Source organism: Excalfactoria chinensis, chromosome 3 (assembly GCF_039878825.1).
Source record: "Excalfactoria chinensis isolate bCotChi1 chromosome 3, bCotChi1.hap2, whole genome shotgun sequence".
Classification (NCBI taxonomy): Eukaryota; Metazoa; Chordata; class Aves; order Galliformes; family Phasianidae; genus Excalfactoria; species Excalfactoria chinensis.
In genome coordinates this window covers 86,536,621-86,562,330 of record NC_092827.1, presented here as the reverse complement: position 1 = coordinate 86,562,330, position 25,710 = coordinate 86,536,621, and the positions used below count along the sequence as shown (strand labels likewise).

The following is a 25,710-nucleotide window of genomic DNA, read 5'->3' as shown; positions in this document are numbered from 1 at the left end:
ATTCTCATTTATAGAAAGTGTTTGAAACATTTTATAACTGCCAAACACCGCGTCTTTGGAATGGCTTTTTACAGGATGGGAATTCATAGTTGATAACTGAAAAGGAAAGAAAAAGTTTAAAATATTTTTGAATTATCAGACAAAACTGTGTCATCTGGCTAATTTAATCTGGAGAGAGAGAAAGAGTGTTAGTTCAAGAAACTATTCCTAATTTTTAACTCTTCCATCACAGATCCAGAGGAGAATAGTGTTAAAAAGTTCAAAAGAAAATAATTTCTTCCTAAGCTAAATATGTGCAGCACAAAGAACTCGAGTGAAGCATCAAATGAAGTGAGCATGCGGTATATAAATCTTCACAAAGCAAACTTTCGATTCTTAATTTTAGGGAAAATGTGCTATTAAGTTTAGTTAAATTAGTTAAGTGGTATCTAAGTCCTGGGATACCTTTAACACAGCTTTCTGAAAATGATTTTAGAAAGCGAGCAAGTAGAAAGTGATTTGCTAGCAGGGTATGGTATATACCTCTGCAGAGAAGCCTTCGTTTGGGTCATTTGGATTTCTCTCTTTTCCCTGGAAGCACCTAGTCAAAACTGTCTGTATGCAACAGAAAGATAAAAATTTCAATTAGGTTGAGTGCTGTCATAAGCAGAGTACATGAGAAGGCTTGAGATAATATGCATTACATATTGATGTCTATCAGCCCCGAGAACATAGCCATGTTTTATTCCATGCCCCTTTTGTAGGTTTGGCAGCAGTGGCACCCAATAAAGGCCTAATCATATTAATTTATGCCCCTATCAATTATGCATTCAGATTCCCCCGATAGCTTGTCAGTTTTTATTCACTATTTTCTGAAAAATACGCCTACTACAGTTAGTGAGCAAATAGGAGGACTGTCAGAAACTGAGATTTAAAGAATATTACTTAAAAGGGGTGGGTTTCTTTAATTTATAAATCTTGTATTATATGTCATGCATTTGTTAGTTTTAAAAGAGGTGACAGTGCAGGGACAGATGTCACATTAAAGACTTTCTGAAGACAAGGGGAGAAGTCTCCTTAAGAAAGCTCTGTGATTTATTCAACTTTTCTTGAAAGCAAAGTGTTCTGTGGTCTGCAGATGTAGTAAAAATGTATTACCTTTGTTAGTTTAATATGAATTTCATTTTGTGTCTCTAAGATGAAGTCTATCAATGAAGTATTTGATGTAAGTATTTTCAGTTTTAAAGCTGATCTCTGCTAAGGGAAACTTCTGTAGCCAGTTATATGTTCGTGTCTCAAACTGCATTCTAGAGTCAGTGCCCATCTTTAGAGCCATCTTAAGTGGAAAGTATGACAGACATAAAGATGCAGTGTGAAGTACAGGGACTGCCCTATTCAATATCGTCTATCAAGGAATAGCCCATAGTAGAAATTAAAAAATTACCTTGATGTAGATTTATGAGGTGTGGCAAGTCCAGAGTGTCTGATTTGTACGCAGTGCACTGTTTGAGTGCTCTGTTTAGGACTGAAAGTGCACCAGAGTCTCACAGATCTCAACACTGGCAACACTTTGGTTCATGTCTCTAAGTGGTCTCAGAAGTCACAGTCAGGGTTCCTTTCTGTGAAACTAATCTGAGCTGGGCTTGGTGCTGGACAGACCCCAAGTCCCTTCCCATTTCCACAGTAAAAAAGACTATAGTTTATCTCCAGTAGCTGAAGGCCCACTCCAAATCACAAACTCAGCTTGTTTTCTCATGTTTACTGAAATGCCAAAACAGTAACATCTGATGAAAAAGAAATAGATCTTGGCACTAACTGTCTCAAATCTCACTTATTGATAGTTCAAAATTTACTGCTACTGTCTCAAATCTCACTTATTGATAGTTCAAAATTTACTGCTATTGGTTTACTCATTCCCTGCCACTGACCACTTCTGAAAAGAAGTCTCTTTTCTTCTGTCCCTCCTTACTCCAAGAACATCAGTTCAGCTTCTTTTCTTCCTCACGCAGCTCAAGCTTTTCCCTCTTACTTTCATAGTGGTTAACCTAACTTCACATCCTTTTATACCACCCTCCATGCTGTCAGACTTCCTCTCACTATTCTTTTAAGGTCCTAAGTACAAAACATCTTAGGGAAGACAAAAAGGTAAGAAAACTCCAGAAGTGCTAATGCTGTGGTATCATCTGTTATGCTGTGGGTTGGAGTTGCCTCTCTCTGGCTTAGCCCAGCAATGTATTCCTTCTGATACAAGGAGGATTTAAGAACAGTGGTGATGGGCCCAGACTCTTGAAGCAGAGTTTTGTGGCCCCTCAGTTCTGTCTGTGCTGCAAGCCTTGCTCCTTCTTCCTGATAGCATTTCTTAAATGCAATTAGCATGCTAAGGGATCTCTATCCAAAGCCTTTTCTTTTAGTAGGGTTTCCAACACATGTGGCACTGCATTTGGACTACTACCCTGCTAATAAGTACCACAGGATAAGAGCCATACTTTCTGCATGGAGCAGTACTGTGATCCCTGCAGAACACCTTTCAGAGCTTCAGAGAAAACATCTCTCTTTCATAACATGAGAGGAATCTTTGCATGAAAGGTATCTCCTTTTGATACCTTTTTTTTTTTTTACTGTGTAGGCAGTAGAAACAAACTGTCAGGTCTCATCCTGGCAAAATCCTCTCTAACTTCAATATATGTGGATTAGTGAGGTCTATGTTTGTTTTATTCTCCCACCTCTGAGCTTGTGTTGCTTTTCAGTTCAGCCCAACCACTTTAAAAAGTAATGAAGACTGAACTTTTGCCTATTAAACAAACTTGTTCTTCCTCTCTTATAAATTCATCCACCCTTGCAAAGTACTTCATCTTTACAGTGGGCTATGCCTTCCCTTACCTCTGGCTCTTTGAAGATTTTGCTCTTTGTTCAGTGAAGCTCTCAGTTCCAGGAACATGTACCACATTACCTAAATCATCCCAGTGTTTATTTTAGCTTGACGTTGTTAATGAGGCATAGCTATGTTACAGCATTTAAAATCTTTGTAGTATCTTAAACATATTGTATCTTAAAATACCCCCCTTAGGTATATAAGTATTATCCAGATCACATAAATGGAGAAGTAAAAACAAACGTTTTGGGATTTGCCTAAGGCCATGCAATATGTCAGTGTCAGAGCCAAGAGTCAAACCCACCTATTTGTGGTGAGTCATCCCATGCTGGCGTGATTTTGTGTGTTCCTACTAAGGAAAACAACCATTCATTGAACTCAGTACTCGTTTCAGTAATTTCATAAACTGGCTTTAGCAGTCGTCTTCCCTTTAATAATAACTTTCTCAGGAATGTTTTTGTTTGCCTAGCTAAATATGCTTCCTATGTACAAGCACTGACAGTATGGAGTAGCATATGCAACCTGAAGCTTGCATTGGTGTTGGTTTTTTTTTTCTTTGTCTTGGGATTTAGTTTTGTGTTTACTCTGCCTCCATCCACTACCCCCTTCCCCCCCCCCACACACACACACAAAAAAAAGGTGAAAATTAATTAACAGAACTAGAGTGGACTGTGTTCCTAATGCACTAGGAGGATTTCCTGTGCTTGCCCTTGAAATCAAGAAGTATCTGGACAGCATTTCATGCTCGTCGAATAGCAGTTCAGGCTCCATTGTTTTCCCGTCTCTGTTTTTGAGAGTTCAGTAAGGCGCTTATGGAAAGAGGTGTGTAGGTGGGTATGCATGTGAAAGGGAGAGCAATGTACAGGCGGCAGATACATTTGAGAGCACTTATGCTGGGAGTAGATAATCCAAAAAATGATGAAATAGTAAAGTGACAAGACCTGGCCTGAACATCTAGAACTTTGATGGTGTTTGGCAGGGAAAATTAGACCAATTAAAGGGTGCCTCTGGGAAGCTTTACCTTACATGACCAGAACTTCTATGCAACATCTTGGTGCACTTGGCACTTATACAGTGTTCATGTAAATATGAATGGTTTTGCCAGTGTGTTAGTCATCTGCAGGATTGTAGCCTGCACTTGGTACTGATGCTCATCTGTATTGCTTTTTGTTCTATATTAGCAAGTTTCTCTTCGTGTTACACTAGCTGTTTTCACTTTAGTGTACATAGGTCTTAACTGTTTCCTGTCACTGCAGCTTGAGGATTGTAGAGTAGCACTTGCAAAAGGAAACAGAAGATGTGTATGTCTTTTAAACTCTGGTGCAGGACAGCACTACCTGATTGAACTAAGGCATTTTTTCCCTCTAAGAAAAATTGTGTAAATCTAGACAGCAACAGAAAAGGGGCCAGAAGGAGCAGAAATATTGTCAGATACTACACAAATGAATCCACATGGAAAATGCAGCTGATAACGCTGTACTTAGGAGACAAAGACAAAACACAATTCTTGAGTCAGAAAAAGAGGTGCAGAGAGCTGTTCCAACAACTTGTTACTGCGAGCAGTGCTGTGCAGTAGAGAATGGAGTCCATTGGCAAGTCACCCGAAGCAGTGTGCAGTGAGAAAGCAAAGCAGTGCAGCCTATATGTATGGTTTCAGAGAAAGTAGAGATAAAATTAATTTCTTTCAGATGTCTCATCACCTAATTCAGGTGTGTGAGATGTTGGTAAGATCAGATATATGGTAAGATACTGATATATGATACTGCAATGAGTAATCATTTTGGCCTATCTTAAGTTCATACCTTAAGGAGAAGAGTTTTCAGCTGGATTTAGAGGCTATGAGCTTCAGGTTGGAAACAGGCTTCATCTTTGTGTCTGGCTGATGTGTACCTTTGCACATGCTGCAGTCAGCTCTTTTTCCAAATGACTCTTGTCTTAGGATATCATGTGAGCATCTGACAGAATCATTAAAACATTTTCAATTGAATACTTTCCTATTTCAAAACAGTATTTTGTAAAAAAAATGATGAAAAGATCTATTTCTAATACACTTCCCATCCTTTTGAAAAACAAGTTGAAAAAGAAAAGGAAATGTGAGTTCCTATACACAGCTTTTGTCTGATGGGAAGGAACACACAAAAGTACTGTCATGTTCTGTTATTGTCTTAATTGTTATTTTTATATGGTTGTTTTACAGGCCTTCTTTCCAAATCTGAATTACTGTTAAGAAATGTTCACAGTAACAATTCACAGAGAGAAAAAGGGAATGGATGAGAAGTTTGAGTAGAGTTAGTTGTTAGGAGAATCTGAAAAGTCTAGAGTCTTTCAGAAATATGTGTGAATAAAGAAAATTCAGTGGGAATCTACAAGTATCTGAAAGTTTGATTTCCCAAACATTTCAGAATGGTAATTTAGTGTCAAGGTGACAAAATAATGTTGTATTAGAGAAACTCATGATTTATATTTCTTAAAACTCAACCCAAAATGTGCTTTAACAATGAAGTTGTTTCAAATATGAAATAATTTCTTTAAAAAAAAATAAAAAATGGAGAAACTGTAGAGATTGCAACACCTTACAAAAGGACTGCTAGAATGAAGTATATTAAAGATGGTGAATGTACTATTCCTCATCTTCACACATTGACCTTGTTTCTGTGCTCAGAAACCATATATAGAGTTGTTGAGTTGGTCAATAAACTAATCCAGGCATCAATAAAGCACACCTTCTTGTTTATTAATATGTGATTAAAAATGTATATGATAAAAAGATATTGACTGAGCAGAGTTTGGGTGACAAGAACAATTATAGCTTCAAGCCTAATCACTACATGAGCTGTTTAACCCAGTGAAAGTCAATAGCCTATTTCTGAACAATTACACTTTTTATTTTAAATAAAGTGTTTGGATTTTGCTAGTGCTCTCATTTTCTCTTCATGATTTAGATGTGTACACAGAAGCAGAAAGAAAAAAAAAAACCAACAAATAATAAATCACCTAATATAATTCAGCTCTGTGGTTCTGATATGATAAAGTTGCAAATAAGCAGCAAATAGGATTTGTTTTAATCATAAATTACTATGCACAAATAAATTAAGATCAGTATAGGAACATCTCTTTTTTTTTTTAATTGTATTATTAGTTTCACAGATCTTAATCGTATTTCTACAACAACTGTCCTAATTTACTTATATATTTTTTCTCATGTTGTTCTTTTAAGCTAAACTCATCGTTTTACTGCATTCAGTCTAAATTTTCCATCTTTATTTCATTAAAACAGTTCCATAAAACTGATGAGAAATGACAACTGGAACCCATTTCATTCTTCCTTGAGCGACTCTTAACTTTACTGAACTTTTCACATAGCTCAGTGGGCTTTCATGCCAAAGTAACAATATTCCTTACATCCCAGTAACAGGAGGGAGTAGTTTGAACTGTGTGTGTCCTTAGCACCAGTAAGTTCCAGTATAGTGGCTGCTCTGTTGAAACTGGGAGCCGGTGGGTGTTCAGACATTCCTGAGCAATAGCACAGGTCACTGGCTTGTGTCCACGTTGTTAAAAATTAACCATGGGCCCAAGGCAAGCAGCACCGAGTGTCCGGGCTATCCACAAGCTATCCACTTTAAGCATTTTTAGTACTGGTTTGTTGTGTCAATATTCAAGATCCAGTTAAATCAATGGGAATCCCAGAAGTGTTTGTACACTGTAAATCTTCAAGTGTGAGATCAGAAAGCTTCTTGCCTGTTCCATAAGTATCATGTTCATCCAACAGTAATAATGACCAACATCTCCGTAGATGCTTTTCCTACCTGCTGATCGTGTCATCTTCCAAACTTCTTTGCTGAATAAAATGATGAAGACTTTAGAAACAACAGCCAATACAATTCTATAATTTATTTTTCTAAAATGTATTTGGTTTCAGTGAATGTAAAATTTTGCTCTTCAGTTTTTGGCATAAGAATTTGTTGTCTAATATGGAAAAACAAATAGAAAGAGAAACCTGCCATTTTGCTTACACAGCCTTAATTCTAGGCTTCTTTGAAATCAGTGTGGACATTACAAACTCACTTTTCTAAGTAACTTCATATCAATGTATCAGTCCTGTTCCCACCTTAAATAAAAGCCAGTCAGCTTTTCCCCTAACCAAAGCAAGGGACACTATTTTGTTCTTAATACAAAAGTAAGATCTTCAGGTGGTCTTCATTTCCACTTGCTTATTGTGTAGTTTCAACATTTTTCCTGGATATATGAGATTCTAGCCAGTGCATGCAGTGTACACTGTGTAGGTGGGCCATTTGTATAATCCAGTGTAGCATTTCCTATTCAACAAGAAATTTTTCTTTAGGGAAGGGGAAAAAGTTCTTGTGCCTTGTGAAACATAGACAGCTTTGATTTATTTTGGATGTTGATATCTGAAGCCTGGAGCACACTAGTCCAGACTTAAATTGTTCCTATTCTAATAAATAAATAGGACAGCACTCTCAGGAATGTGGTTTGAATTTTGGGTGATCCTGCATGGAGCCAGGACTTGGAATAGATGATCCTTGTGGGTACCTTTCAGTTCAGGATATTGTGTGATTCTTTGAAAAATGAATAAATAATTTTTTTAAATGGATGGCACAGTCAGTGCCTCAGAGGTATGAGTGAGGATTCAGCAGCTTTGAGGAAAGAGGTTGCTCAAGATGATGGCAGGTCATCTAAGAGTCTTCCTCCAAGTTCCCTTCAAGAGAAGACAGCTCTGTAGGAGGGGAGTTGAGGGATGTCCTGGCAGCCTGACCACCTGCAAAGCTTAAAGGCTGTAACATCTTTGCACAAGAAACTGAGCACCCTACAAAACAGCTGAATCTCTTTTTATCTGTGGCACTGGTATGTCTGAGCAATTGCCAATAGATTCTAATCAGAAGAAAATGTAGGCTTTGATATCCACCTGTACTGAGATAAATAAGAGTTTCTAAATCAAAGGTAGGGAAGATACAAATATGCAGGCAAAGAATTATTCCTCAAAAAAGGGAGCTTTCATTGCACTTTCGGATTAATAGACTTTGCACTCCCACCATAACAATGCATTACCAAACAGTAAAAAAGTGGCTCTGGGGTAAATTTATTGGGCAAAAATCTGTGTCTCCGAGTTTAAATTTACTTGCCTGCTTAACTTCAAACTGACTGAATGCAGAATTGCTAATAATATGCTTTGTTTCAGTCTATTATCTGATTCACTCACATGTTTAATTATACTAGCGTGTGTTTAAAAATACTGGTACGTTTATGACTCTAGATAAATGTATATACTACAAATCTTCACTCTTCCACTAAAAACAAACAAACAAAAAACACAAGAGTTTAATTTATTTTAAACTTTTTAAAATGCTCTTCCTCAGCTTTTTACATTATGATGCTAGCATTAGCTCTACAGTTCTCTATATTTAGGCAAAGTTTACCTGCATTCTAATGAATCAAATACCAGAGGAGTGTTGAAGTATTAGTGAAGTATACTGAAATAAATGTGTATTTATTAAGAACAGAATTAATTTTCAGGTTCCAATAACAGTCAGAAAGTCATTGAAATAGGTCTGTGTTCAAGATTTGTATGATGGCTTGGGAAGTCATTTCTATTTTTATTCCTCTTGACATAATTATTCATGAGAATGTCTCACTTTCAGCCTCATCCTCTTTCATACAGTTCTTCATCATCATAACCTCCAGAAGATGGAGATTTGAGACCTGTTGTCCTGTCCCGTACATATTGTAGGATGGAAATCAGTGTATGTATCATGCTGAAAGCATTCAGTAAATCCTCCTACAGTAGCTTCTATTTGAAAGTATGCATTCAAATATATGAGATTTCCACAGTTTTATTATTGTTGTCAGTACATCTTATCATGGATATTTGTTTTAAATACATTTTTATTATTTGGAAAGAGAGCTAAGCCAAGAGTCACAAATTTTAGCTGCTACATCTCAAGCAATTGCCTCTTCTCTACTGAAGTGTCACAACTTGGCCTGTATGCTTTCCTTATTCACATAAACGTGAAGTTACCATGTGTGACCAAAAAGGTAATCCAAAAACTGAAAAATTCCCTCACCACAAAAATTAGTCTAAATGCTGCAGCTCTTTCCAAGTTTGAACCCAGTGAAAGACAGGCACACTGCTTTTAGGGAAGTTGCCTCTTGATTGTGAGAGTTGGACTAGGAGCTTAACTTCCATTTCTGCCTTGGCAAGCCTTCCCATGAGTGAACTACTGAGGCCACACAGCAAGTCCAGACTACCTTAATCATCTTAAATTTACTTCCTTAGACAGCTCTGCCTTTCACCTTCTCTCTGGTGGTGATACGGGTGAGCGAGTGGGGAGTTTTGTAATGCCGAGTGTGACAAAGATGGACCGGCCACTGCTGGTAGGAAGAGTCATCTTCATAGCCAGAAAATTAGAGTCATCTTTTATTTTACTCCTCTCTCTAAATTTATGCTAGGAGGGTCCAAGGCAATTATATCATCAGTGTATTTATGAATAAAACCTTTGCCTTTGCACATATACCTATGAAATATTGCAATGCTATTGCAATGAGCATTAACCTTATACTCAAATGATTTATCATGACCCCTACTGTTGTTTTGGAGCCTTCCAAGATACATGGAGATACGGTCAGATTACTGTACCTCAAAGTAGGTACATACTTTTACAGTGATCTATCCACTCATCATTGAGATATGGTCACCTCAGAGGTGAGATGGTATTGGATTATCATCACAAGCAAGAGTAAATCTTTATTGACACAAATATCAGATCTTTGACTTGGACAGATATACCGAGAAAAAGCTTTTTCTTTCTTTTTATTTTTAATTATTATTGGCCATGACGAGGAAATTTATCAGTGTGAAAAGGCTTATAATCTAGTGTATAGAAGCACAGAAGTAAATATACTATTTTATGTTAACTTGACTTCCATACTGTGTCTTGAAGTTGTTGGGGTTTTTTTATTGATGTTGTTCTATGGAGATGCAGATAACATAACTCAAGTTTCTGTCTGTGACATACAAACACTTGTTATTTGGGTCAAAACCAGTTCCTCAGCAGCAGACAGCCATCCTTTTATTGTGTAACTGAGACTGCGTGAGTTGTTCTGTCTTGTATGTTGGTATAAAAATGATGGACTTTAGAGTGTACATTGCTTTGTCACTAAGGCCAAGTACAACATCTAATAGAGATGTTAAAAAAGAGAGCCTCTGTTCTCTAGCTGGTTGGTTTTTTTGTCCTTGGTTTTGAAATTAGCTGTCACATTTGTGCACTGGGTACTTCACGTATTCTAGGTCTCTAGAAAGCATTAAGCAATTTATAATATTTCAATCAAGTCTGTGATTTGCTAGAGAAGCAGTGAGTTAGGTTGTGGTGGTAAAAGCAGTGTTGAAGAGATCCTTACTCAGTGGAAATGGCACTTTATTTGTTATGAGTTACTACTCAAAGTAATGGTGACTGCTGATTGCATCAGGGCTCCTGAAGCTATCTTTATCCTCTGCTCTTGAACAGTCTCTGCATTACTGAAAACTGGAACCGTTTGCTCCTTTTATATTTGCATTTATTTATCCCATTTGTTCAAATTATTACAGGTACAATTTTACAATGCCATCATGATTATTTCTGAGCATAAAAACTCACGCTGAACTGCAGCTTTATTCTAAATGAGGATCTGCTGTGAAGCAAAGTAGGAGTCACAAATTATTGTCTCACTTACTGTCTTGGATCAGTGGATGAATTTTAATCCATGGCTAAGCAGACAGTTAATTTGGCTGTTTCAGTGACTGCAGGGACTGCTTGACTCTAGGCCAAGGATCCTCAGTCTGAGGTCAGGACCACATGCCTGGTGATCATGCTACTATCTTTACACTACAAAGGAGAGTGATTCTGGAACTTCTCTCTAATACAGAATACAGAACTTTAAATGTTCAAGTCCTTTTTTTGCCCATTGTTTTTGCAAATCCAGCTCACTGTAGGGCAGTCTGGGTTGTTAAAGGTTAATGGTTCTTCTACCAGCCTGAAAACTTTTGAAGACTTTATTCCAGTTCCCTACAGATAGCTGTTGGTGCTAAAATAAATAATATATAAACAATTAAAAAGCAAGCAACTAAATATGTGCTACCTGAGCAAAAAAAGATGAAGGTTGCTTGGACTCTCTAGCAGCCCTTTTGCTATGATGCTTAGCTTGGGTAAGACAGAAATGTTATTTGTGTTGCACCTGATCAGCAACTGAGCTGAAACACTGTCTTAAAATTATCAACCTGCTACTATTCAGAAGCACTCAACTCTAAAACTAAGGAAAAAAAACACTTGTTAAAGTGATTGAGATATCACTAACACCCCTGAATTTGTGGTGCTCTACCACTAACATGAAGGATATTTCAACCTTGCTTGTTTTGTCTGTCTTTGAATTGTAAGGTGCAGTGTAACCTCTACTTGGATTTATTATTATTTCATCTGTAGTAATTTTATTGATGTTTACCACTAGCAAGTCAGTGTTGTGACTTATTTTTTTATGCCTTACATTTTTCTTCAGTGCCGTGTTTTCGTGCTTTTTAGACAGCTTAAGCTGCAAGAGATGTAAAGTCTAAGTATCAAACTGGGGGTTTTTGAGGCTTTGATGTTAATGTTTGTATTTAGTTCTAAGCAGCAGAAATCATCACAGAATTCACTTCAACCTGGAAAAGAGCAGACTTGGGGGAGGCCTCGTGGTAGCCTACAGCTCCTCACAGGGAGTGGAGAGATAGTGCTGACCTCAGCTATCTGGCAACAGGGCCCAAGGGAACAGCATGGAGCTGTGTTGGTAAGGGCCAGGTGGGGGTTAGGGAATGGTTCTACCCCAGAGTGAAGTGGACATGGTCATGATCTGATGGAGTCTGAGGAGCTTTTGGATGATGGTCTCAGACATAGGGTTTGGATTTTGGCTGGTGCTGTATGTAGCCATGAGTTGGACACAATGATCCTAGTGGGCCCCTTCCAATTCAGGATATTCTGTGATTCTATGGGATGAAAAATCAGAGAATGAATGTAAAAACCTATGCTTTATTGGAAAAAAATGGAACAGCAATAAATTAGGTAGAAGATAAATCTTGCATAGTCATATAGTAATTTACACATACACACACTCAAATTAAAAGGAAATTATGAAGTCTATAAACATTTAAAACCAGCAGGAAGCAGTAGGAAGTGACAGAATGAGAGCTGATCACACCACTCAGTGACAGTCCCTTGCAGAGATGTGTTATCCTGGAGCTCTTAATGGAACCTTCACAGACCTGGAGACAATCAAGAATTTTCTGGGAAATATGGTTTTCCTCAAAATTCAAGTATTTGTCATAGGCAATACATTTGTTCTGAAGCTACTGCAAGGATGTTAAAATAAATCAGTATATCAAAAACAAGTTGCTAGGCTGAATGTCCAAAACTGATGCTTTCTGTGTTCTCTGACATGATGCACTTGTTCCTCTCCTTTTTCCTTCCTCACTTCCTCCCTTTTTTAAAAAATAACTTTAAAAAACCTGCTTTGTTTCATCCATTCATGTACAACATACAGGAATATTATTTGAAAGAGTGGTGGGACTTTTTTGCTCGATAATTTTGTCAGCACCACTTTGACAATAAGGGTAGTGCGTGGAATAGGGCTAGCAGGAGTGAGTTTCCACGTCTGAGTTTTACCTGTATGGGACTCTGTAGGTTTTGTTTGGGGCACATAAACCCCAGTTTGAACCTAACACTGTTATTTTTCTGCTGATCCTCTCCCAGCCACAAGATGTATAGTGTCTGGGTGTTTGGCAAACATCCTTTACAACAAAAAAATTGAAGCAATGAGATAGTCTTATCCTTGTTAAGAAATCTGTGCTCCAACTAAATGAGATTAAAGTCAGAAGTGCCCACTAATTTTGAGTATCCAATTAGAGATGCTGATTACTTGTTTTATTCAGCCTGTTTGACATTCTGCATCCCTTGGCATTGTCGATGTACAGTCCCGTGGATTTTGCCCTAGGAATTTGCTTCAGCAGATTCAACTCCAGAATTTCATGGTGGGCTCTCATAACACAAAAATCTCAGCTAATTATTACATCTTGTGATGACTTTCTTCACATTATAGAAGCACTGAGGTGAAAGGGGAATGGATTCAGATTCTCCAAGCAAAATTCAGCTGTCACATTGCCATAAGGCCCTGCTTTCTCTCCCCGTAATTGTCTGCCTTGTCTATGAACAGTACCCAGTCCTGTGACAAATTGGAAATACAGTGAATAAAAACTAGGAACTTGTGCCCTGCCCACAGAGGACGCGTACATTGCAAGGCTTCATTTGTGGTTTGGGGAATTGGTGGAATGAACTCTGTGTGGTCGTGTATCTCAATGTAGGGAGGCAGAACTGAGGAACTCTGACACCCTCGGTGTAGATGTTGCCCTAACATCTGAGTACCTGATATTACAGCTAGCACCAACTGCGTAGCACATTTCCTTACCTTGATGTCACACACACGCACAAATCATTTAAAAGTGTTCTGCATCTGCTCAGAAATACTTATCTTGAAGGTCATTAAATTCTTTATTTTCTAGCATCAGAAAACGAATTCTATTCAAAATAAACATTAATATACAGAGGAGCTGAAGTATATCAGTTAACAATACAGAAATAAAACATCTTGACTTGCACTATTTTTACTGTGTTTCATGTGAAATTCAGTCCAGCTATTCTGGACATTCTGCAATTATGTATCCTTGCTCTTGGCTGACAGTATTAGACGGTTTTGTTATCCTTGTCCTTCCAGCCCCTTTTCTCCCCTCCAGGCTCCTCTGCTGAGCACTTTCTCTCTGCTTTTTCCACACCACCTCTGTTTCTCCTTACCTAATCAGTCCCAGGCTCCTGATCCAAATGCCAGTCCCAGTTTTTCTCTGCGGGCTGCTTGGCTGCCTCTGTTGCCTTCTCTGTCACAGGGTGGAATTTTCTCCCTGTCGTATTCAGGCAGAGACCTTTCCTCTTGATACAACCTTCAAATCGTTTGGAGCTTAGAAGAGATAGGATTCCTACCTCTCAGATCCTGTGCCAAGGCTTGGGCTCACTGGGAAAATTTGGAGGTGGGGATTAAAGTGGAAATCTAGTTTTACCACAGTATCCTTAAGCTGCTGTTCTCAGTCAAGACCAATCTTTAATGATCCTTCTTTCTTTTTCTTTTTTTCCTATTAGAATAAAAGAAACCATTACTGAGGATGTGCTCAATCTAGAAAGAAAAAAAAAAAAACAAAAACCAAAAAACCTAATATTTACAAGTTAGCCAGATTTGTGTAAATTTTCAGAGAAAAGAAAGGCACATTTTGAATGAAAGAGGTCACATTTTGAGTCTGTGCTTCAAAGCCTGAGGGCAGCAGAGCATTTCAAAGGAAAAAGTTTCCATTTTTTTAGTATGAGCAAAACTGTTTATTTTTCCATAACCTTGTTCTTGGAAATGGACAAATTGTTTTGGCAGGTATTTTCAAAATAATCATCCTGGTACAGACAGTCAGCATATCAGTTTTCAGTCGAAGTGATGATGTTTTTTCTAAAGCTACATGCAACAGAAAACATGGTCTGTGCTGGGAAACGTTAGCCAAGCACAACACAGCAATGGCAGCGCATCCACCTCAGAACACTGTCACCAATTGTGTTCTCGGAGGGTTTCTGAATTATTTTTTTCAGACAGCAATTGCCTCATGGAAAACCTGTAGGGTCACAGGTTATTATTTTCCTGTTTTACAGGCAGAGAAACTAAAATAGGAAGAAAGGAGAAAAAAAAACAGGGATATAATCCCAAACTCCTCGTGTGATTCTGAGTCCCCCTTTCTGGCACCCACTGCTGTCACTTTTACAGAATGCTCCTGATGCATCACTCCTTGCTCTGGGGTATTTCTGGTGGTCTCTCCATGTCAGAATGGGATCATACCTCCAGTATTCTCTGATTGAAGGCTATGACTGGAAGTCTGGGGGCTTTGGGTGAGGGCACAGTGGGTATGATGGGACCTGCAGGAAGCAAATGACTTCAGCTAAGAACAGGCCACCTTCCCACACTCTGCCCTGCAGAATATGTGAGTGCACCTGTACAGGACAACATGAAAGTAGTTATGTACTGGAATGATGCTGGGGGGAAAGGGTGACCTATGGGGCAAGAACTTGTGACAGGAGATCAGAGTTGTGTTGCAGTGGTGGGACATTGCTGAGGCAGAGAAGCTCATCAGCACACTGGGCTGTGGTCTTTCTGAGTGCTCCAGGAGATGCTGCGGGCCTGGAAGAGTAGAGCTGCCGAGAAGTGCGTGCCATTTTCTGACTCACTCCAGAGAGGCAGAAACATGGTTAAGTGTAACAGCAAAGGGATGAGATAGACCCATGCATACTGAGCGCCTCTGCTAAAAAGCACCCCGAGTGCAATAACAAATTCCGTAGCTTAAGCTGCAGCCCTCTTCAGAAAGAAGTGTAAAAAAAAAATGCCAAATCAAACTGCTGACTCCTTTATTCTTATCAAAACACCACAGCATACATCTTTAAAGCCTGGAGTAAATCACACACGGGGCCAGCTGGAACTGGCCGGCTCCTGACCCTCCCTTGATATCAGGTGCATGCTGCACTTCTCTGGCAGATTAATTTATGACCTCATGTAACTCAGAGCACCTAAAACTTTCAACACGGCTGCTAGGAAGAGGCTGAAGGTTTGCTTTGGATAGCACTGCCCCTGGGAAGAGTTGGAGGCCTCTTGGCAGATAACCTTCCTAATGAATGGCAGTGAATTGGTTTCCTGCGTATCTTTTCTTCCCCCACAATGTGAACGTAGGGCAAAAAACAGAGGTACAGTCACAACCCGGCTGTGTGAGAGGTAGTTGGTCCCCTTTGGCTCTTAGGTTATCCTCATTGGCAGGTCCCAGAGGCGGCCCTGGAGCAGCCATCCAGATGAAGGAGGGGAAGGTGCTGGTGAGTGCGGAGGGAGAGCAGCTGGGCTGGGGGCTGGCGGCAGCTTGGTGCAGAGAATACGATCAATGTGATCTATTGCAAAAGCAAGCCTTGGTGTTTCAGTAGAGGGGAAAGAGATTTAGAAAGAAGCTTTTTAATTATTACCTGTCAAGAAGTTACACTTTAACTCCACAGTAACATACTCTGGTCTCTCTGCTTGAGGGCTGGGGGGGTGTCATGCATCTAACCTGCCTGAAATCCATGCTGGAATACGGGGAGGGGGCAGGGGGAGGGAGGGAAGGAAGAAAAAAAATAAAAGAATCCAAATACAGATATAAAGGATTAGCGAGACAGGATAGAGAGGGAAGGAGCTGCGTTTCAGGCCGCTGACCTCTCTTTGTGCTTCACCCAGGGGGGCTCTATGGCAGCAACACACGCGTGGGGCCGCTCTCAGCCCCAGGCACAATGTGTGGTGTGAAACCCACCCCTGAGCACCCGAATCTCTGCGCTCTGCTGAGCAGCTCCGGGCTCTTTGGGCACTGCCATGCACCCCTTTCAGAGGCAATGTCCCTTCAGAACGAGAGGGCGGAGGGAGGGGGGGAGAGGGCTGAGGCAGGCAATCAAGCTGATCCCACAGCAAGTGAAAAGCTCTTGGTGTATATATAGCTTTTTTTTCCAGGGAGTTTACTTCTCCAGCAGGTCAATGTGTTAATTAAAAGTTGGTCCGGGTTGGTCAACTGCAATCCCCGATGTGCCATCAACATATAAGGAATTTTTTCCTTTCTCTTTTTGAAGGTTTCAGAATGCACAGACTCTGTAGAAAGCCCTTTTTGCTCCTTACTGTTAACTAGCAGCTACACAATAAAATCATTAGAGATACAATCAAGCGCGGGCTTCCTTTTGAAGCGTCCTGCAAAATAGCCCCAAAATGTGATGCAGTAATTTGATTTATTTTTTTCTTCCTTCGGCACTACAGGTGCTGGTGGTGCCTTCCCCCCATTTCCCACTCCATGTATATTAAACAGTGAGAGAACATCTCTCCATTGTCGGCGATGACCCGAGACTTTGCTGGAATACCTCGTTCCTCGGTGTAAAATTGCAAAGTGGGTCTCTCTAAAATTCGCGATATTGGTTTTTATAATTACCTCGTGGTCCAAACTTTTGCACAGCCTATTAAAAAAGCGGGGTAAAAAAGAGGAAAAAAAAGACAGCAAACCCCGAGTGCCATCCCCAGGATTCACCCTTTCCTCGGGAGCACCCACTGCAAAGCGCCGGGGCCCCGTGCAGCTCTCTCCCATTACAGCTCAACGCTGCTCGGAGTGGGATTTTCTTTGTGATTTCTTTCTTTTCGCCTTTGTAGGATACAGAAGGTGAATAATGAAATCTCCTCGCTAATAGTTTATGAGCCATGAGATTGGAAACGTGTGCGGACAGAGCAGGGCGTCGGGCAGAGGGGAGCGCGGGGCAGCGGGGCTCGGGCTGCGGCAGCCCCCGGGACGGGTAGCGGGAAGCTCGGGGCCGGGCCGGGCCGTCCGTGGCACCGCCCCGCGGCCGCTCCGCTCGCAGATGCCGGGAGAGGGGAGCGCGGCGCGTCCCGGAGCTGCGGGATGCACACGGCTGTGCTCTCCGGGGCAGGACGGCAGGTCAGGGCGGGCAGGGAAGAAAACCTCGGTGCCGCGGTTGGATCTCTGTCGCCTGACACGCAAACCCTCCGTAGGCAGGGAGCGGTCAGCGGGAGGGGAGACCCAAAACTGCCGATACTCAGCCAAAATACGGGGAGAGGGCTGAGCGCAGCCTGCCCCGAGGGACACTGTCCGACTGCTGCCCCGGCAAGGCCGCTCCCCCCCCCCCCTCCCCCGTGCCGCTGATCTCGGCCGAAGGAGCACAGCCCCCGCTCCTACCCCACAGTGCGACTCTGCGCCGGTTCAGGGGAACCCCAAGCAAAGCGCTTTCGGGGTATTACCCAAAGCTGCAGACAAACACTTTACCCCTTTTTCTTTCCCTCCCTCCCGAAATACCCCTCAAATAACTCCAGTCTGGTTTGGTTTTTCTCATTCCCCCTCTCGCTTTCCAAATCAAGAAAGCCACCTGCCCGCCTCATCCACGTCCATCCGGCATAATGTGGGCCCCCCTCCTCGTCCTCCAAAAAATAAAATATTAAAATAATAATAATTAAAAAGAAGGGACCCCCCCAAAAAAACCGCCGTATTTCCAGTTGAGAGTTAAAGTCGGCGTTAATCCGGGTCAGTTCCTGCCCCCGGTTTGAAGGAGGGAGGGTGTAACGTATGGGCTGTGGGGGGAAAACAAAAAGCAGAGCTCCCAAATAAACAAACAAACAAAAATGTAGCGCAGCACCGCAGTGAACTCAGAATCCTCTCTGCACACCCACAACTTTCGCTCTGGCCGCTGCCTGGGGGGGTTTAATCTCGCAAAGAGAAAGGGGGGCTCCCTGCGCAAAATTACGCCTTCTCCTCTCATTTGTTCGCTGATTCCATCAAAAAGTTCGCTATTTATAGGCTACACACCCGAACGTGGAGCGATACAAACCCTCCCGCGTTGTTCCCTTTGCAGAGCGGCCGGTCCTGGAGCATCTGCTCGGGGTTGTGCGTACGAGAAAGGCAGCGGAGAGCGCTCCACCAGAACGGGCCGAGAGGAGCTCCAGCTGCGAGACTCATTAATTGCCGCGAGCCGCTCCGCACAGCCATGTAAGTACCGCGCAGCCAGCACCTTTCGCACAGATGGGCAGCGATCACGCACAGACACTTTCTGTCTTTCTTTTTTTTTTTCTTCCTCCCTCCCCTTCTTTATTATTTTTTTTATTCCCGTCTCGTCTCCCTCCCACCTTTTTTTTTTTTTCTTTTTTTTTTTCTTTTTTTTTCTTTTTTTTTCCTTCTTAGTTGGAGTTCACACGGCTCCTTCCTCTCTGCGAGTAGGAATGAAACGTGGGCGAGCGCGGGGAAGAAATGCTCTCTGGCAGAGGAAGGAAGGAGCGGAGGAGGAGGAGGGGGGTGAGGCGGTCGCGCTGTCCCCCGAGCCGGCAGGGAGCTGGGGATGGGGAGAGAGCGCGGCTCAGAGCCCTCCCTCCTCCTTCCCGGAGCGCTCAGCTCAGCCCCCCAGACAATTCCCGTGGTATCCGCGCGGGTAACGATCTGTATTCGTCAAAATCCATCTGGGGGAATTAAAAGAGAGAGAACAAGAAAAAAAAAGAGAGAGAGAGAAAAAGAGCGGGCTACAAGGACGTGGGGCTGATGGCTGCGCTCTGTCTGCGCGTCTCGAGCGAGTGCTGCGCGCAGGAAACGATTCTCCTTCCCCTCTCCCTGCGCTCATCCCACGAGCAGCGCCCGGTCGGTTCGAGCGGGGACAAAACCCCCGCGCCCTATAGGAGGGACGGTGACTCTTAGAACGGCTGTGCGCGGGGAGGCGCGGTACTGCCGGCTCCCTCGCAGGGCTCCAATGGCACGCCGTTGGGTTAGCGTAGCATTAAATTAACAGGGCCGGGGTTATCCGGGGCATTATACAGCGTGCCCGGGCTGTAACCTCCGCTCATTCATACACAAAGAAGAGGGAGAGACGGAGTTGCTCCTGAGAATCCAAAGAGCGCGGTGAGTGTCGGTGTTTGCTCCTCTCCCTCACGTGCCTGGGAACAAAGTTCAAGGCTCCCGGCGTGGTCTGGGTGTAGAAACCCGGAGCCGGCCGCTCGCCCCAAAGGCTGCGGAGGGACCGTACAGGCAGCTCCCGCACGGCGCTGCGGGTAGAGAGCGCTGCCGTGGGGAGAACGGCTCGCAGGGAAAGTGCCTCCGCTTCGGGGCTATTTATAGGTGGCGGTAAAGTCTCCTTTTCAATAAGGAGCCGCGTAAAGGAGCATCAGGAAACGGCTGAGGGATTGATCCGAGGGGCCGGGCTGAACTCGCACAGCCACGGCTGCGGGGAGAGGAAGAGGATCCGCGCTCTGCTGAGCCCGGGTTTGCTCGCAATTCAGCTCCTAAGCGCAGGTACAGAACACAGGAGCGTCTTCTCCCTTCTCTTTCAGCCGCGCACGTAATAGAGCGCACCCGCAGGGCTGAAAGTGGGCCAGGGCTACGCGGTAGGTATCAAATCACACAAAGCAGAGGAAAGAAATCCAGTTTAAAATACATTAGTTGAAATCAGAGGAAGAGCTTGATTTTTTTTATTACTACTTTTTTTTCCCCCTCTCTTTTAAACAAAGGTGCACGTTAGAACAAGCTAGGAGCACTTTGTACCTGACGGTATCCCCCACGCCCATTGGAAATAAGGCGAGGAGCTCGCTCTTCCTTTGCATCTTTTAAACCTTGTGTTAATTAGAATTGCTAAAATAGGACACCCCGGTGGAAGAGGTTTTCAAGTACCCACCTACATGTCTGCTGCGAGCACAACTGCTAAATTGCTCGAAACACCAAAATCCGCCCCACCCCCAGCTTCTTTTGGCACCTACTCACCCTTTCCCCCCGAAATTGCATTCGCTTCTTGAAAGAAACTCCATTAAGGGGAAAAGAGAAACCCCAAACCCCCGGCAGCGACGAGATGAATGGGCTCGGCGAGCCCGGCGCTGCCTTGCGCATCGGGAGAAGGGTTGGACAGGGCGTCCTGAAAAAACTAATGCCTTTCTTTTATTATTTTTTTAATTTTTATTTTTTTGAAGTCCCAAACTGGGCGTATCCCAACCCTTCCCTCTTTAATTTCTTTGATTAAATCATAACAAAGGCTCGTCAGCTTCTCGCGTTTCCTCACATGCAGCCGTACGCGAAACTTTTCACATGAAAGCGAAGTAATTGGCTGCAGCTGACCGAGGGCACGGGCAGCCACGAGTCCTGCTCCCGTCCCCTCGTGCTCTCAGGTGGCGACCCCCAGGCTTTCAGCTCGGGCTCGTTCCCCACGCAGCGCCTTTCTCTCACGGTGAGAGGTCAGGAGAGGGGCACGTCGGCTCTTCCTCTGCGGGTCGTGGGGCTCCGTGAGAGCCCACCCGCTGTCACATCCCGATATCCACATCCCTGGCGGTTCTTATCTGCTTTTCCCTGATTAAAGACTAGATTAATTTCTCCTTCACGAAAGAGAGGCTCCGTTAGCTCACCTCTAGCTTACGTGAGAAAGAAAAACAACCTTATAAAGTACTTGGAAATGCTGTCCCGTAAAGGTCTGTAGCTCCCCTCCTATCCCGGCTGCCCGACAGAACTGTGCCGTGCCGTGCCCCGTCGCCTGGTTGAAGTATCTCTCCAACAGCAACGTGGAGAGCAGGTCACGGTGGAAAAAAAATAAGGATTAAAACACCCTGGTGAAAAGGCAGGAACCTCGTAGCAACAGGTAACAGGATATCTGCCGCTTTCAGGGGGATTTGAGCAGGGTGGGAGTTCCGCGGGAGGGATGGCTTTCGGTGTAGGTGTGAAGGTGAGAGAGGGGCAGCCAACAAACGGCGCTTGGCGACGCTTCAGCGAGAGTTTAAAGCAGCGCTGGGGCGGGCGGGACACCTGCAGTAGGGCAGTGGGGACGTTTTTCCTTGTCTTCCCGATCGCTTCTCTCCGCGGTGCTCAGCCGGTGCTGGGGCCTCCAGCGTTTTAGGGGAGCACGAACAGCTCTGGCCGAGTTATTTTCCGAGAGCAGAGCTGGTCGGGCCCGAAGCAGACCCCGAGCGAGCCCACGCATGCTGCGGAGGGGGTTCACGACCTGGTCAGGGGCACCTGACGTATGCCCCGCGGTGGAGGCAGGTGAGGAGGGGTCAGCCCTTCCCCTCCCGGCTGGGCTCTTTGTTCTTTGACCCTTTGTTCTCCCGCTTCTCGGCTTCGTACGAAGTTTCTGAGAGGACGGGAGGCGCGGGTGAAAGTTACTGAAATCCCCGGAATTAAATTGTCGGAGCTCCGAGAGCAGGCAGGGCTCCCTCCCGGCGTTCAGCCCGTCCATGAACCGCGTCTCTTTGTGTCACTTGGCCGCGGGATCGGCGTGCGGCGCTGGGAGCGGGCCGCGCCGGCAGCGATGCCGGGGAGGGAGGAACCGCGGAGGCTCCATGGGGTGCTGCGCCCCGCTCGGGTCCGGGCACCCCCTTCTGCACCGCGGGGAGCTGCCGGCCTTGCGGCGGGCGCCTGTCCGCTCTGCCCTTTCTGGCACGAAAGGGCAAAGACAGTCGGCAGACGCGCTGTAATGAGATGAGGCGGGAGGTCACAGGGATGACGGATTTCTGAACGATGGATTTTGCAGGACGTGTATTCGTTTGTTTGAGTTGCGCAAGCCGGGAGGCATTCGGCCTAATCGCCGTCTTTTCAGCGTTCTTCCTGTTTGCTCGACGGGACTGTAGCAAAATGTCACAAGTTAAACAAGTTGGCACTTAGCTTCAGAGCAGATGAAATAACCTCACGGAGCAGCAAAAAGGACAGTCTTAGCGTTGCTACTGGGAGATCATATAGTATCACTTGGTGCTGGCAATAAAAGGAATAGGAACAACTCTTCATTTAGTACAGAATGGCATGCGTTATCCCATCTTTACCAATAGCGGTGCAATGATTGAGAACTACACTTATTTTCCCTTTCTTAAGAAATCGTCCATAACTTTGCAAATATGGATTACCCACGCCTTGCTCCTGTTATGTGAAAGCAGCGGGACTATTCATTTGGGTGCATTTGTTTCTAGAAAAGCAGACATGAAATGAAGTTTTCAGATGGTGTGCTGGACTAGGTCACAACAGGTTGCTGGCAGTGGCAGGTTTGTGCCCTGAACTCAGTGGCAGACTTCTCTGACAGTGCTGCTGTGCTCCTCTTTTTGTAGCCAGTGACATAATGGATGAATGTAAAACTCTGGAATTCATCGAAAGATACTTGAGTGTAATTCTTATATTTTCTTTTGTAATCAGGAGAAGCCCATAAATGTTTATACCAGCATAGCGTATATTTTCTATTTTTATATACATAGAGATCAGACAAAACCTTGTTTTTGTAAGAGAGCATTTCCATAGTGTTCCTGTATTGAATAAAAAGGCCCAAACTGTTTATGGTAATGAGCCAAATCTCCAACATTTATGTGGATTTATATATATATTTTTTTTTGTAACAGCAGACAAAACATGTTGAGAAATGAGGTGAGAAAAGGCTGAGTAGTCTAAATAAATATTTTAGATCTGGATTTTCTAACATGCATATGCTAGTAGGGATCATACCATCCTTCTGACAGATGTTAAACCTCGGGATCAATTCTTTAATGAAATGGCTTTTTATCTGAGGTAGTGTGCGGATTTTTCCAGCGTTGTTTTTTCCTGGTGCTAAGGGAATATGGTTCCAGCAAAACGTCAGGCAACCCTGCACCTGGGAAATCTGCCTATAGGTATTTCAAGCTGGAAACTTGAATCCAGAAGCCGTCCTTGAAAACTCTGACCTTTCTCATTTCGGGCCATGGTTCACAGTTGAATATAACGATCAGTCACTAGCAAAGTAGAAAAGACGCAGACATCATATCAGATGCTTTGATGATAGCTCAATTTTCTAGCTGAGTGTGTCTTCACACAGAAGTCGGCTAGTTTATTGCTTAAATTCAGAGGCTGGCCACATTACTCATTATTCTGTTTATATCCCAATGCTCATAATGTGTTGTTGCAATATCCAGGTAAAGCGTTCAGTGCCATTTACAACAAGGAATCTGCCTTGAGCAATACTATAATCACTAATAGCTAACATTACCGAGAGAATCAGTTTCTGGAAATGAACAGGAGTTAACAAAGGTACATCTGTAATTTTGTTCAGAACTAAACAGAACAACACGTCTAAGGGAGAGAATACAGATTTGGATGGAAGAACTGCATCTTACAGAACGCTGTGTTTAATCAATAGCACTTGCTTCTGCCTTCTGCTAGTGAGGAAGATTAGGAGGGCACTGCTGATCTTGGGCTGTTGTTTGAATAAAGGGGTTCTGCAGTGTGAGAAAAATATTCATTCTTTTGACTTAGAAGAATCCACTGAAGAAAGGGTGGTAATAATGAACACATTTATTCTGTGTTGATTAACTTTCACTTTTTTTTTTGTTTAACACTTTTTTACTGATATACATGCACTTTAATAGATGAAGTCAACTAATGTGTATTAAAAAAGCAGCATTACTCCACTGAATCTCTTGGGAACTCTGCCATCACATATAACTTCCCAAACATAAGGAAGGAAAACCTACATATATAAAGATACTTTGGGATTTTGTTTGTCTTGCTTCTTCAGAGCAGGAGACCAAGCTACTGAGTTGTGGTTGTTCAGTACACTGCTGAGTTCTTTAAAAGAGATGTCAGGCTAGACCATTTCCCTCACGATTTTTATCACCTTTGTCTGTCAATAAATACTTGAGACAAATGAGGGGGAAAGTACATTGCTTTCCTTTTTACTTCACTCGCACCTGTTATTGTATATGATATCAGAACAGCACTGAGGAAACAGCATATGGCAGAAAACAAGAATAAGGAGGAAGTGTAAAATAAACACTCTTTTAAGGCAGTTACTTCTAGGTGTAGGTGTGAATGTATACTGGTTTATTTAAACAGTTCTTAAATGGAAGAGCCCTAAGTTGACAAGAAAGGTAAAACAACATGTCACAGGCATTTAGCAAATGATGGCATGCTAACTTTATCCAAACACAGAGCAGCAGTCCCATGGACATCCCTGCAGAAAATTAGTACTTAACAGAAAGGAGAGCATTTAAATTATATGAGTTATTTTGAGAGTGGAAGTTTGCAACTTTAATATTTTCTTCTCTTTTATTAATTTATCTCTTTTTCCAAAATTAAAAGTTTGTTTCCTTTTAAATAGCTTTTTAATTTTTTTTATTGTTGTTTGTTTGTTTTTGCTGAGGCTACAGATTAATGCAGATCTCAAGTTTTCAACTATTACAGGGGCCTTCAATGCTTACTGCATGTGTAAGATTGCTAGTAGCCGTGGTAAATAAGAGTAGACATTGCCTAAAATTCAATAGCTGGATAATTACCAATTTAGAATATATGTGTATTTTTCCTGTTATTTAATGTATGCATAGATCTGGAGCGCTTTTCATCACGCAGGTATAGAAGAATGCTTAGCAGCTCAACTCACTCTATTAGACACATTTGTGACAAATACTGGTGATAGTGATGTATTTCTATCTAAGAACTTAATGTTTCAAAATGTGTCTGGTTTTTAATAATTAGAATAGGAATAATTTGAAATGATTTCACCATATTTACATTAAAAAAAAAAAAAAAAGTCTCATTCAAAGCACAAAGATATGTACTTAGTAAACCAAGACCTTAAGATGTAGCACAGAAATAACAAGCACAAATTCCTTCTCTCAAAATACTTGCAAGAATAGTAATATGCCTGTGCATGTTTTTTCAGCATGAACATCAGTTATGTACAAATAATGGCTTTGTCTTTGAGCACAGAGATAACTCACTGTAAGTTCACTTTAAGTAACTGATTAAGGTTAAAGGCTCATTTCTGTTTCCACTGCAGTTGATGTGAAAACTCTCGTGACTTTGAATAGCTTCCTCTTACTATTTGGACTGCAGAAATGCACAGAATTCTTATCCAGAAATATGTAAAAATAACACCACCTCTCTGTAGGAATTTATGGTTACAGGCCTTTATTTTTCATGTATTTCTATTTAGTGCTTTTACTATTGACATCTTGTAGTTAGAGGCTTTCCATCACCCTTTGTCCTCCTTTCTTCCTGCTGCTGTGGAAATCACTGTCATGTTCACAAGTGGGATATTTGGTGTTTGGTGCTTAATTGTTTCAAGTCTACATGCAAGTAGAGGATGACAATAATTTCTTAACTATTATTTTTTTAACCAGTGTCAAATGCAGCACGTTATATCGGTGTGTTTAGGGGGAAGTTACCAATGAAACGTCACAATGTTTAACTCCCATTCATGATGAATGATAGAATGGATGGGGAAGTTGCACACTTT

At 42.5% G+C, this 25,710-nt stretch overlaps 1 protein-coding gene across 3 annotated transcripts in view; it reads left to right on the top strand.

The window, feature by feature from the left end:
- The first annotated feature begins 18,124 nt into the window (after positions 1-18,124).
- ESRRG (estrogen related receptor gamma) overlaps positions 18,125-25,710 on the top strand; it is a 378,604-nt gene continuing 371,018 nt past the window's right edge. The window contains exon 1 of one of the 3 annotated variants that reach the window (XM_072333662.1): positions 18,125-18,491. In XM_072333662.1, coding sequence (XP_072189763.1) covers positions 18,490-18,491 — 2 coding nt within the window. In that variant the 5' untranslated portion in view covers positions 18,125-18,489. Of the gene's footprint in view, positions 18,492-19,340; positions 19,389-25,710 lie in introns of those variants that run through there. The other 2 variants (XM_072333663.1, XM_072333661.1) reach the window with 2 other exon arrangements.